Source organism: Pseudopipra pipra, chromosome 3, assembly GCF_036250125.1.
Source record: "Pseudopipra pipra isolate bDixPip1 chromosome 3, bDixPip1.hap1, whole genome shotgun sequence".
In the NCBI taxonomy this organism is placed as follows: domain Eukaryota; kingdom Metazoa; phylum Chordata; class Aves; order Passeriformes; family Pipridae; genus Pseudopipra; species Pseudopipra pipra.
Genome location: NC_087551.1, coordinates 50,258,770 through 50,272,641, shown reverse-complemented (window position 1 = coordinate 50,272,641; position 13,872 = coordinate 50,258,770). Strand labels below are relative to the sequence as shown.

General features: G+C 43.7%; 1 protein-coding gene across 7 annotated transcripts in view; it reads right to left on the bottom strand.

Annotated features, from left to right (window-relative positions):
* The window catches only part of SASH1 (SAM and SH3 domain containing 1), a 542,727-nt gene that overhangs the window by 114,223 nt on the left and 414,632 nt on the right, over positions 1-13,872 (bottom strand). For 2 of the 7 annotated variants that reach the window (XM_064649071.1, XM_064649074.1), the window contains exon 1: positions 9,641-9,786. The exons of the other annotated variants lie outside the window; for them this stretch is intronic. In XM_064649071.1, the coding sequence (XP_064505141.1) occupies positions 9,641-9,736 (96 nt within the window). In that variant the 5' untranslated portion in view covers positions 9,737-9,786. Of the gene's footprint in view, positions 1-9,640; positions 9,787-13,872 lie in introns of those variants that run through there. 7 annotated transcript variants of the gene reach the window in all.

The window sequence follows — 13,872 nt, the reverse complement described above, 5'->3', positions numbered from 1 at the left end:
GGAGGAGATCCCCCACTGTCTTTGCTGTGCTGAAAAAACACATTTATATGCCAGCAAAAAGTAAATACCTGTTCTGAGCTCAATTAGCCCTCAGCCTGACACAAAGCATCATGTAAATCCAATGAAAAACAGGTCAGAAACTGGCCAACATGGCTTACTGCCACAGGCACTAGCATCCCTGCTCTACTGCCCATCAACTGCTGTATTTCTTGGTACCCCTGATGCAACAGTTGTCTGTGAGCTTTTGATTGCTTGCTTGACCTTCAGAAGAAAAATTTCCTCACCTTACCAGGTCTTTTGTTCTGAAATATAGTATCTTTACTAGCCCTCTGATAAAATGTTGCACGGGGAAATCTGTTCTCTCTAGCCTTTATATGAAACATGACATATTCCCACATGCACTCTGAAGCATTGTGTTTTTAAAGTGTAAACATATGGTCATCTTGAAGATGGAAACTTAAAGACAGGAACTGTGACTGACATACAACGTGCAATCTGTTCCCACCTTTTCCTGTTTTACAATGGTTATTTATGAATTCTAAAGTGGGAAAGCAACCTAATAATGGAGTGGAAATCACAACCTGCAAGTTGGGGTGTATATTATGTATGAATACAAACACACTTATGTATAAAACAATATTTTTCTTATTTTCATTCTCAGAGATTATAAACTGCAGTTTAAATGCAAAGCATTTGTCATCAGCTTTCAGAGCTACCGCACTAATTTGACCAACCACTGAAAGCTCCAAAACTCAAAAGTATTAAAGAATTATTCTGTATAACTCAAGGCTATGTTAAGTCTATGCAGTGATACTGATAACAATATGAAACATGTCTAACATGGATGATGAAGAGATGACCCTCAATTTAGCAATAGAAAAGTATTTTCAATTTGCCCTCCATCGCTAGGATTGCACTAGAAATTTCTGGTGTAAAAATCCCTTTTGGCTGAGTTGCAATATGCAGGAAGCTCTTGCTGGAAGACTGCAAGCACAGAATACAAAGAAAAGGAAAGTGTTTCAGAACTGTAACAGATACAGAAAAACAGAGATAATAAACAGGAAGAACACAAACACTGAAATATCCCCCCAGTTCTAAGTGCATAAAACACACAGATTCTTCAGCAATTACATATAATTTCTTAGGTATATATTATGACTGATAAGTTATTATCCTGGCAAGCAAAATACCTTAAAAGCCTGAAATGCCATTTTTTCTAAAGTGCAATGTAAGGCACTGCAATCAGCTCTAGCACGTATTTTCATCTGAGCTCCAGCTGTGGATGTGCACTCACTGAAAGAACTTCTAACACTGCCACAATGGTGCAATGAGCTCTCATGTTTCCTCCATTGAGTCAGACTGGGGTTACAGTCAAGCAAGAGAGCAGGTTCCACAGAGCAGGGTCAACCTGGTGCTGGCACTGAAAGGACCAGGAGGCTCAACGCTTCTGAACTTTTGAAGGATTGACAAAAGATGCATTTTCCTTTCTTCTTAAAAGCACACAGGCCACACACTGCTCCACTATAAATAAACTTTGTGCCTTAGGTTCCTGAAGTTTTTATGTAAACAGTGCAGAAAGCAGACCCTTTATCTTTTGTTCCTCTCTTTATCTTTTGTTTTCATCATACCTATCAGCACTGCACAAAGCATCTTCAGTTGCAGGTGAGAGGGTTAGGAGCATCTCACAATCAAGAGATGGCTCATGTACTCTCAATTTAATATTTTAACAAGCATGGTACTGTTTCCACTACCACCTATCAACCCTCGTCATGCTTGCTGAAAAGCTTTCAAAGTATTGCTTTTATTATTATACTAAACAGTTACCTAATATCCTTTATTCTCACACTCCCCCACAAAAAGAATATACTGAAGGTAGAGAACACTGCAAGATAAAATTTAACTAGGCAGTTACCAAAGAGCAAGAATCACTGTATATCATCATAAATACAGGGACAATAATGAAACATAAAAGGATGTATTTATATTCTCGATAATCATATTACCATGCTGGTATGCTTCAATATGTGTGTTTACCTAAGCACATAAAAACAACCATATTTTTTCCATCTGGAGGCCTGATAGCGCAAACTGATCTCAAGAGCATATCCCCATGTCCATGCAGGGCCACAAAGAAGACAAATCAGCAAAATCTAATGGGTCTGTAGCAGAGGAGATTTGCAACGGCGCTCCAACCAGATCACACTCAGATTGCGATATGGATATTAGAAACCAGTTCTCCAATTTATTGCATGACTTTACATAAAAAAGCCTGAAAGTGTGATTTATAAATCATTGTTGTCTTATATTCTTAAGCTTGTCTACTCAATTTTCCAGTTACACCTTGCTTAAAACCGTTTTCCAGATAGGTTATACAGTCCTCATTCTCAATTTCAAACTCTTCATAGGAAGTGTGCCTCTAAAACTAGTATGTAGCTCAAAAATGCTTATCCAGCTGTCATTAAAACTTAAACCATTAAGTATTTCATGATACTAATCTTAGTTCAAACAAACCCCACACTTTATAACTCTGTGCTTCAAAACATGGCAGTAGACAGGAAAGGTCTGCCATTACCGTAGGCCAGGAAAAATGTTTCCCTCACCTCAAGAAGATCAAAGCAGACCCAGTGTGCCCACACTTGACCCACACCACAGCTACTGCACTGTGGTGGGGGCAGCTTCTTTTGTTTTTAAAGTAGTTATTTCCAGTAATGGAAATCTGTGTTGTGAACACTTGTGTCCAAACTGTGTTGAAATTTTTTTCTGCCAATGGAACATTGAAGTCTTTTGATGTCAGGGAGAAGTAAAAGCCCTTCATATCTCTTTACCTAATCACACAACATGTGTCTACATACAGTTTAATTGAGAACATGCTTTTATAGTAGAAACTTAATTGTTACAGACTTGCACATATTAAACCCAGTTCCTTCTTTTTGTTCATTTTCTCATGAAAAACCTAGAATCCAGATCCTTGCAAAGCCACGTCACCATTCCCAGAGTCACAACCATGTTCCTCTTCCTCTCCCACCAATAATGGCATCAGACAAAGAGGCAGGTTCACTAGTCATCAGCTGCATCAAGCAATTACAAAGAGGAAAATTGTTAGCAGCACTTTATGTTAAAACAGGTATTGCAACAAATCACTTTGCTGGGTCATTACAAATTCCTATTCATCCTGTGTTACTGAACCTCTTAAAGTCTGAGCACAACGTGTTCTCTACAACCATTAATATTGTGACAACAGGGCAAGTGGAAAAGGAGAAAGTCTGTGCTGCTGCATGAAGGGGAAGCTACAACCATAGATTACAAATGACAATAGGGTAACCTGGAAAGGTGCAGAAAGCAGGGCTTTCTCAGTGCACCAGCACTGAGCACCCTCTCCTCCACAACCTCTGGAGAGAAAAAAATCCTGAAGGAGCAGAGCCCAGAGCCAAAGCTGGAGCAGTTCAATCTGGGTCTGGAAGAAGAGGTTCTGATTCAAATCCCCCTGCCCCAGGCACTGCTGGCTCCCTCCATCCCACGTCGAGCAGTGACCCCGCTCTGCTGTGCCCTGGTCCCTCCACTCAGCTCTCAGGGCTTAACTGCTCTGCTCCTGTTTGCACTGCACATTGTGAAATCAGCATTAATTTCACAGATTTCTAGACAGCATCAGAATAAGTTAATCATTATCTAGTTCCGTAAAATGTCATTTGCTCTGAGATACACTAGATATCAGAGTTTTTCACCTGACTATAGAAAATGGTAAGCAACATGTGTAGCATAATACATTGCATTCCATGTAGTAAAAGTCCTTTAAGTGCTCATGTGCAACACCTCGTCATTTTCCACACCAATTTTCACATTTTCTTTCTGTTTAGAGACTGTCATTTTTTCATATCCACAAAAGAAAGGAGGCATCATTACAGGTAAATTCTTTCAATGCAGTATTCCACTGCTCCTAAAAAACAGAGAGAGTGTGGTTGATTAACTTTCAAAAGGTTAAAAAAGTATGAAGAAAAAGAGTATTTCCAAGCAAACCATCAAGAGAAAGAATTTGCTTTCAAGAAAGAATGAAGAAGGCACCAGAACCAAAAACTCTTATCATTCTTGACTGTGGGGACCAAACTGTCTAACAAAGACATCTGTTTTATGTGCCCTGATGTGCAAGAAAAAGCCTAGACCAAAGGTTATCTCTATGAGCTGTCTTTCTTCATAAAAGGATTAGCATTGCTAGGCATAACATGGCACGGAAAGGGAAAGGAGATGCAACAGGTTAAGTTTTATTACAAAATTGAATCTAACACCTAAACTGACAGTCAGCCACTCTCTGTTTTGATTTCTTTATTTGAAAGCAAAATATACTCCATGGTTTTATAAAATAGAAAAAACAATATCTGACAGTTTGAAAGCAGAGTCCAGGCCTTCTGGGTTTAGCCTTACTGTAGCAACTGGAATATGCTTATAAACATACTCCAAAGTAGAAGTTGGGAAAAAAATGTTTTGCATTGGAATGTCCTGAAGTGCTTTTTGAGCTAATTACACAGTGCTGCAGCCACTTTTCTGACACATCATCAATAAAAATCAGAAAAAAAAACCCAAGTACATTTCATTTTCAAAAGCACATTCTACCTGGAGCAGCTACTCGATTGCCTGTGCTTTTCCACAGAGCCATGCTGAGTACCCATGGCTTCAGCTGGAGTGGCCTCTCTGTGCCAAGCAGACATCAGAGAAAGAGTCACCTGGCAAGACACTGGGAGAGGAATAGAGTAGAGAGATTTCCACAGGTCACAGTGACCTAATAATGGTTTAAGAAAGAACAATCCTGGAAGAAATCTTAGGCTGGTGTGAGCTGCCACAACTCCTCCTACAACTGCTTTTATCAGTCGGGGATCTACTTCCCTGATCTCTTTAGATATCCAGGCTCCCTGGCTTAATATCAAGTTCCCCCTCCCCAACTATGTTAGCCAGTATATAATTACATGTTATCTAGTAGCATTATAAGCTGGCATCTTTCTCTCTTTCAGTTTGTTTCTTTATTACTTTGATAAGAAATTCAAATAGTCACTGAAACACTGAAAGCAAGATAGATTATATATCTAAATAGCAGGGCTCCCAGTACAAAGCCAAGTGAGCTTTATTGTCCTCAAAATACTCTGTTCTCTTTAGCTAACAGCAGATGGTGGGAAAACACTGGTTTTCTCTTAGCATAACTGCAAAATATTATCAAAAAAGAAATAATTTTCTTTTTGTTTCAGCTGTTCTAATTGATTCAGTTGTTTGAAACAAGAAACTATCACTTTGAAATAAAAAACTGGAATGACTTCTAATTTCATAGCATCTCTTTCAAGTTCTGCTCTATCTTTGGCATCTTGGCCATTGAAGACAAAAGCTCCCCCCAAAAATAAGATGCTTCCTTCAGTGACATTCCTGCTCTATTAAAATTGATCAGAGTTTTGCCAGTGCTTGCATTAATGTCAGGATTTGACCCAGCTATTTCCTCCTCTGTGAGAAGGAAGAACTTCCCATAAACAAGAGAGGCCCTGGAGTATCTTTCCGGTATTAAGGTCAATAGCCTATATTTTGAAAGCACATCTTTAAAAGAATAAAGTTCATGATTTTCACTTCATGTTACGATTTGATCACAGATTTGATCACAAAAACCTTCAGACTCTTAACAACAAAGCGTTTGCTATCACCACATCAATACATGATTCTATGACAAAATATCCCTTTTTGTGGGGTTGAGTTTTTGGTGATGCAGAGAATTTCTATATTACTACTCACAATTCACCTCTTTCTAAACCCTTAATACACTTCCACCATCCACTGTTGCTTTGAATCACTGAAAATTATAATTATCCAATAGATTCCAACATGTGCTTGCTACAGACTAACCAAAAGCTTTTAGGTATAATTTTGTTATCTAATGAGCTCCATTAACAGCACAAATAGCTTTGAGGTACCTATATCACAGCTGCACCTATGGAATATCACATTAGAAAAGTGCAAAAGGGAAAAGCCACATTTACTTCAGCAAGATCATATACAGCTGCAAGTACACTCAGTATTTGTCAAGTGTAAAGAGTTATTATTTGACTTCAAAGTCCATAAAATATGCTGCTTACAAGCAGCACTTGACAGCTATTTGCTTCCCCTCAGGACCTAGGATCTGCCATCACAGGTTCCTGCTAATGAGGTCCTATTTTAAGGAAGCCAATTAAAAATACACAAAGAATGAAATATATTTATCCGCTGAGTGAGAGGGGCTCAACTGGTATTTTAAGTCACTTCAGTAGTGAATATCAGCTGGGCTGATATCCATGGCCTCTTCCCCTAATCCAGCACCTAGGGCAGATACCGCCATGGTCCACAAGCCTTTCAGCAAGACCAGCAGGAGGAAGGTGACACCTTCCCCACTGCTCTAACTACTCAGTATGAGGAGGGCAGAATCAGGCATTTCATCACTTTTATGAAGAACATCTTTTTCACCATAAGGACAGCAAAGTGGTGGAACAGGCTGCACAGAGAGGCTGTGCAGTTTCAGTCCCCAGAGGTTTTTCAAGACACAACTGGATAAAGCCCCAAGCAACCTCACCGGGCCTCAGAGCTCTGCCTGCTTCAGCTTGAGGACAGGCTAGATGCTGCCTGAGATCCTTTCTAATCTGCATCACCCTACAATCATGGCTTAAGAATGCAATTTTCTCTTTCATTTAATCAACAAACTTTTGATGATCACCTTTCTTCATTTCATTCTAGTTTTCCCTCCCAAGACCACGGAATCATAGAATGGTTTGTGTTGGAAGGAACTTGAAAGACCACCTAGTTCCAACCCCTCTGCCGTGGGCAGGGACACCTTTCACTAGACCAAGTTGCTCAGAGCCCTCCATCCAATCTGGCCTTGAGGACTTCCAGGGATGGGGCATCCACAGCTTCTTTGGGCAACTTGCGCCAGTGCCTAAGCACTCATAGTAAAGAATTTCTTCCTAATACCTAATCTAAACCTACTCTCTGACAGTTTAAAGCCATACCTCTGTGTCCTGTCACTATATGCCATTGTGAAAAGTCTCTCTCCACCTTTCTTGTAGGCTCCCTGCAGGGACTGAAAGGCTGCAATTAGGTCACCCCAAAGCATTCTCTTCTCCAGATGGAACCATCCCAATTCTCTTAGTCTTTTCTCACAGGAGAGGTGCTCCATCCATCCCAGCTATCTTGAACTTGCTCTAACAGGTCAGTGTCCTTCCTGTGCTGAGGACCTCAGAGCTGGATGCAGTACTCCAGATGGGGTCTCACAAGAGCAGATCTTGTCTGCCTCTCCTGCCTCTCTCGCCCTGCTAATGCATTTCTTTGGTAGCATTCAAGCTGTTGCAGGACCAACCTAGCCAACCTATCACTACACCTACTTCTTCACTCATAGAGCCATTCCCAGTGAATGTCTACCTTCGTGCTCCCTAGACAGTTTGGATCGTGAACTGCTATAAATCCCAGGAATTTAAGACCCATACTCTCACATAATTGACAACGCAAAAGAAGTAAGCCAGCTATACAGGTCTCTGATGAGGCCTCGTGGACCACAACCAACCATCTACAGACTTCCAGTTGGAAGCCACAAGTCTACTTTACTGCTTGCTTTTTGCAGCCCAGGCTTGAAAGGGACTAAGTTCTAAGTACTACAAAGATGAGCAGTGAAAATGGCACTGGAGCTACTTCTTCCTTGCCTTCAAACAGTGACAGAGCACCAAAGAAGTTTATATTCAGTTCATACTAAGACCTTATTTTACAGCCCCAAAGACCAGAAACTCTTTAAAAACCTAAATCTGTAGAAGGTTGACAACCTGCAGTGAGAAGAGCTTCTGTCTTCCCTCTAATAAGTTATTTTATGAGACCTAATACAAAGGTGTCTTTCCATATTTTTAGTTGTGTTGCAACATAAAACACCAACGAAAAAAGAGAGAATAGTGCTGGGTGATGTTTGCAACTAATATAAGCCAGCAACTTTGCAGTCACAAGATGATGCCTTTCTGTAAAACTGACCAACTCTAAGACAAATGACTTCAGCATAGTTTTATTAGAAGATAAATAAAAATTAAATAGCTCTGTTTTCTCAGGAAGCAAACTAGCCTGTATAGCCAAAAGAAACCTATTCAAATTATTAGTTGTGTGAGAATCAGATCTTTTTCTGTGCTGAGCTTCAGCATGCTAGACTGTTGGTCTGGCCTCCTCAAACACTCCTTCCCGGGCATCCAATAGCACTTTGCTTTTACTAAATGCAGTTCTGAGACCTGCCAGAAAAAGAGAGAAAGAGACTGTTCATAAAGTACCAACTGTGTGCTCCCTACAAACTGGCAGAACTGACTCTGCTTGCATTCTTAGATTAAAATCATTAACAGTGAAAAAGTGTATGCAGTTGGGTGCGATTAAATGGAGAATTTCTATGAAGAAAAGGAATGAGGCAGGTTTTTTAATCTGACTTTGAATATTAACAATAAAGTCCATGTGGTAAAAAGAAATGCAGCATAAAATGCTAATTAAATTCTCTGTTCAATTCTATAACACTTGAATTAGATCCTACAGGTTTACTATTCATTATGATCCACAGCAGTTTCCCAAAAAGTATTTCTCATAATATTCTTGAATGTCTGCTAGTTAAATGTTAACAACAGAACCTAACGTGCATCAAGCCTATTCATTTGCTTTTAAAATGAATAAACAGGCACTCCACTGTTGATTACCACATTCCTGTATCCCTGGAAAGCTGCCAGCTCCAGTACGTATATAACATTAGTATTTGTTTTTCTGCCGAGTGGCAGTCCTCTGCGGTAATTATCATCTTGCACCTAAAGTAAATATTATTCTCTCGCTGCAAGTAGAAATAAAGGATTGACTCTTCCTGTATTTTTACTGTTTGCCATCCAGTCCGTCCTGTCGGTACGCTACGTGCCCATTAAACGTAGTTCCCTGAGCCCTCGTTACTGGGGCCATCTCTTTTGTCTGTAACCAGTGAATTACGAGGATTAGTCCCCTCCTCAGAAGATCACCGGCGCAGAAACTCCGCGGGCCGTAACCGAGCAACTCGCCTCTACAAAAACTACCGGGACTAAGAGCTCCAAAGCCGGCGCCCGGGAATGCCGCGGGACCCCGGGCAGCGCTGCGGGATGGGCGGCCGTGCCCGGGGGACTCGCGGGAGTGCCCCCCACGCGTGAGACTTCCCTCCGAAACACGTGCGTGGGATGCAAAGGCTGCAGCGACACCGCCTTCAGCCCAAACTGCACCGAATTCGGCAGCTCGCCGGAGCAACCCAGGACAATGCGCCCATTGATCCGGCTGAACCGGCGCTCCCGGGTGTGTCCCCGCCGGTGGGCAGCCCCTTCCCGGACCCCGCTCCTTGGCGATGCTCGGAGCGGCCGATCCGCCCCTTCTAGCGCGACAGCCCTGACAGCTCTACTCCAACACGGCGATGGTCACCGACGCAACACTTGGCTTTAGCCGTGGAGTCAGTTTTTCTGGGACGTACGCGTCCGCACGCTGGAACGAGGGCACGCTCCAGCTGGGGCCAACTCCGGAGCAGGTGCTGGGGAGACCAGGCGGGCACCCCTTGGCCCCGCCGTCCCGCGGCAGGCTGCCCCGCGGCCGCCCCGCTCCCAGCTCCCGTCCCGTCCGCACTCACCAGGATGCCCATCACGTCCGCCCACAGCTGGGCGAACACCTCCGACGTGCCGCTCTCCGCCGGGGCGGCGGGGCCGTCCTCCCGCTCCCCCTCCATGCCCCGGCCCGGCCGTCGGATTAGCGCCGGCTCCCCGCCGCCGCCGCGGCCGGCCCGCCCCGCCCCGCCATGCCTCCCCCGCCCCGCTCCGGCCCGGCCCGCCCCGGGACACCGTGGGACGGCCCCGTCGCCGCCGTCCCTCAAACTTTCGACCCAGCGACAGGGCGGCCGGCGGTGCCAGGGCGGTGCAAAGCTCCTCCTCCCGCACCCCGTCGCATGTGGCCGCCCCGGGGCGGCAACAAAGGACCCCAGCGCCGCCCCGGCGGGGTCTCCGCGGCTTCGCCCACCCCAAAAGCCGGGAGCCGGTCTCGGGACACGTGTGGTAGCCGGGGTAGCGCTTGTTGCTGCTTCCCGGGCTCCCCCCGTGCCGGCGCTTCACCTGCCTACCGGGAGCTCCGGTGGCCGAGCCAGCAGCGTTTTCTGAACACTGGAGGAAGAGCCGCCGGGAAGTGGTGTCAGCCCCGCGGCAGGGTAGGCAGGGTAAGGGGCGCCTGGGTAGTTCAGGTTTTTAGTTTGCGTACCAGGACCGCATCGTTCTCCTGAGGAGAGATGATCCGTCACCGATCGCCCCTGGGGAGGGACTGTGCGAACGCTGCCTCCCCTCCTCGGTGCCTCATGCTTCCTGGTACTACCCCCTTCTCGCCTACCCCCTAATAGTCAAATTAAATAACTGCTAATTACAGACAGCAGCAGGGATGCTCCTGCATCCTTCTTGGAGAATGCTAAGTGCCCATACATGCGCGCACACACGCAATGGTTGGGGAAGGCATATTAAATAACAGTGGCCAAAACCCAGTGCCCGTGGATGGAAGGAGCAGCAGAGCTCAGTGGGAGAATGCTGACCAAGGGCCTGTCCACCACCTCACACCTCACTCCCAGCTTCTGCTGTGATCAGCAGCAAGAAAATCCTTTCCTCTTAGTGCTCATTCCTAAACCTCAAAATGGTTAGATTCTTGAAAAGCTACTATTTCAAGCTGCCATTTATTGGAAGTACCTGCATAGGTTGGGGGGAGGGGGAGGAAGTGATGTATTTAAATGGGTTTTGAGAGCTCACACCATGAGCAGTCAATAGATTATCCAACATCCCTCCAGCCCTGCTTGCTGCCAGGTTGTATGTTACATGCCCTGCACCACCCAAATGCATCTCAGAGCCTGGCCTAGAACTTGTGCTCCCCTCCAGGCTCCCAGTTTAGCCCCAGGGTCTCCCCTCAGTCTCCTTACCAGCCCTACGGCTGACAAGGCTGACACTGATCGCGCAGCACTGGTGGCATGGAAGGGCTGGAGCAACAAATGATACCATTTGCTAACAGGGCTAAAAATAATATCTGGAGAAGGCATAGAGGAAAAGTGGGGTGACTGCACTCTTCATCTTCTCTCCATGTTCTCAGAAATGCTCCTTTTCTGTCCTCAAAGCTAAGATTGCATACTTTACTAGCACTGGAGAGAAAAGCTGGTCAAAATACTTCCTTTCTCATCAACTGCTACACAAAGAAAGGGACAAGACTTTTTAAAGCATTGTGTTACTGCAGCTTTTGCTGGAGTGGTGAACAGCACACACAGAAGAGAGAAAAGGAGGTGGGGAGCACAGGCAGAAAAAATAAAAGAGAATTATGCTGAGAGAAAGTAGTAAAGAAACCACCAATCATGTAGAAATGTGCACAATTTTATTGACCCTCTTGTAGGATGCATATTATGTAATGCATCTCATTACTGACTACTAATGAGAAATAATGAAAGACCAAAGCCAAGTATAAAACCTCTTCTAATTGACCTTTAAATTGTACATGAGTATAAGCCTATGAAGTATGAGGATACAGGCACGTCAGTGAAGTCTCTCAGTACTTGAGATGGCTTGCGTAACTCAAAACTGGTTTAATTAGTCAGGGATAATTTACTTAGTGACCCTCTGAAATTCATGTTGAACCACTTACAATAGTAATATCTGAACAAGGCACACTTGATCTCAGAAGTTAAGTATTCTGGGGTCCTCATGCACGCTCTCTGCTGTACTTTGTCTTTTTTATAGATGGATGCATATTAAGGAAAAAACCCAAATGAACCAACACCTTTGCAGCACAAAGTCTAAAACCTCCTTCTTGTGTCTTGGGCAGCAATAGATTAAGATCAAATAGGTGCAAGAGGCATCACTCCCACTTGCCTTGCCCTTCCCTGCCAACCAAGGTCATTGCTCCTGTGCAATGATGACTACACCACTTACAGAAGCAGGTCCTGAATATCCACACTTTTCAGCCCTGCAGTACCAGTAACAGAAACTAGATTATAAATTGTGGTGGTCCAAGAGCTGCTTCCTGAGCCATGATATCATCCCTTTTGTGGAGGCAGCAGCTTTCATCAGAATAGCATAATGCATGGCTGTGACAGTCTTCCCCTCAGCCTTTAATTTATCTGAGACACAGAACCTTTGATTTTAAGAAACGGAGATAAGGAAAGAAAGATCTTGACTCCAGGAGCAGTTGCTTTAAAAAACAAATGGACATGAGAGAATCAAAACAAATCCATGGCAGTTTACAATAGCTACCATCTTCTATGGTCTTGCAATTATAGTATTTATTCATTTTCAGACTTTCACAAGGTGCCATTTTTGCAAGACATCCAAGGAATATGGCATGCTAAAATATTCCCTGCTCTTACCTCAAATAGAACCACGCCCTCCTTCTATATATCACAGGGTTCCTCTATTTTAATGATGTCAATGTCCTGCAGAACAGGGGTATTTTACAAAACCAACTGCAACAAGAGTATGAGAGTTTTAGAACAAGCATAAACTCAAGTCTTACAAGGGTTTTGAAGCCCAGCTATGAGTGCAGTATTTCATTTGTGTTACAATTGCTGTTACAAAATTACAAATTATTTGAGATTTGGCATGTTGGAATACAGTTTTTGTTTGCAGTTCTATCTGCTGTTGTCTAGACAATAACTCAAGCAACCATGAAAGACTGCTTTCTAGAAGCATGTTGTGCTGGACCTCTGTACAGCTACTGGGAAGAAATAAATCTGGTCAATTTCCTGAAATTTTTGTGACATATCACAGAAGCTCTGACGAGGTGTGTAGCATTTGGAAATCTTGGAAAACGGTCATTGTGCACCTTGAGGGCAGCACTAGGCAGAAGGGCAACAATCCTGATATGATTCCCCAGTGCGTCGCACTCACAGTGTGGCTATGAAGCTCCTGCAGTTGTTCTCTGCAAATCTCTAAACTGGAGATGGAAACAATTGACACATATGTGGTCAATCTAGTTTTGCCGAGTTATGGCAGATGCACTGTGCATATGAGCATATCCTCCTATCACACCATCAGTTATATGTAGGTGTACAGTTAATAAGAGTTCCCCACATCTACAAACCAGGCAGGATTAACCAACTTGGAGAGCACTCCAAGTTCAAGAGAGATCTTCTTCTAAAGGGATACTCAGAGCAGAATCCTAGCTCCGGGTTAAAGTGGGCCACAGAGAAGCTCATCTTTCTCCTTTCTTTACTGATGGTTTAGGGAGATGGCCTTCAGCAGGACATACTCTTTCTGTGTGAAAAGCACAAACTTCAAACACCTGGGTCATTAGGCAAAAGATGACAATCTTTCTGTCCCAAAGTAGTGTGTACCATCTCACCACAGTGTCATACAAAAGTGACACAAGGGTTTCAACAAAGCATTTAATAACGAAAAATTGAAATATGCATCAAAATAAACTAGAAAAGCCAACATGCACTATCATAACCAGACTATCACAACTGCTGTCTTCCACATCAAAGGCATTTAATCCAGCAGATCTATACCAAAAACAATCTCGAGCACTTTGATATCAATTTTAAACTATATGAAAGAGGGAGAGATCAGGTTGCCTTGGAAAGGGGATCATGCTCCACAGAGTAAATGGACACCAGACTTCATGGGTTCCTGATCGGTGACCTCAGGGTAATGGCTTCCTGCTCAAGAGACCTGACAATTAACTCTGCATGCATGAACAAAATATATAAGGTTTCTCAACATCACTAACAACACCCTGCCCAGTATATCAAGTCTAAATTGGAACATCAAAGCATCAGAGAAATAAATAAGCAAGCCATTGTATGCATAGAGGCTGCAGGGAAAGGGAGAAATAAAATTTCCAGCTAGCCAC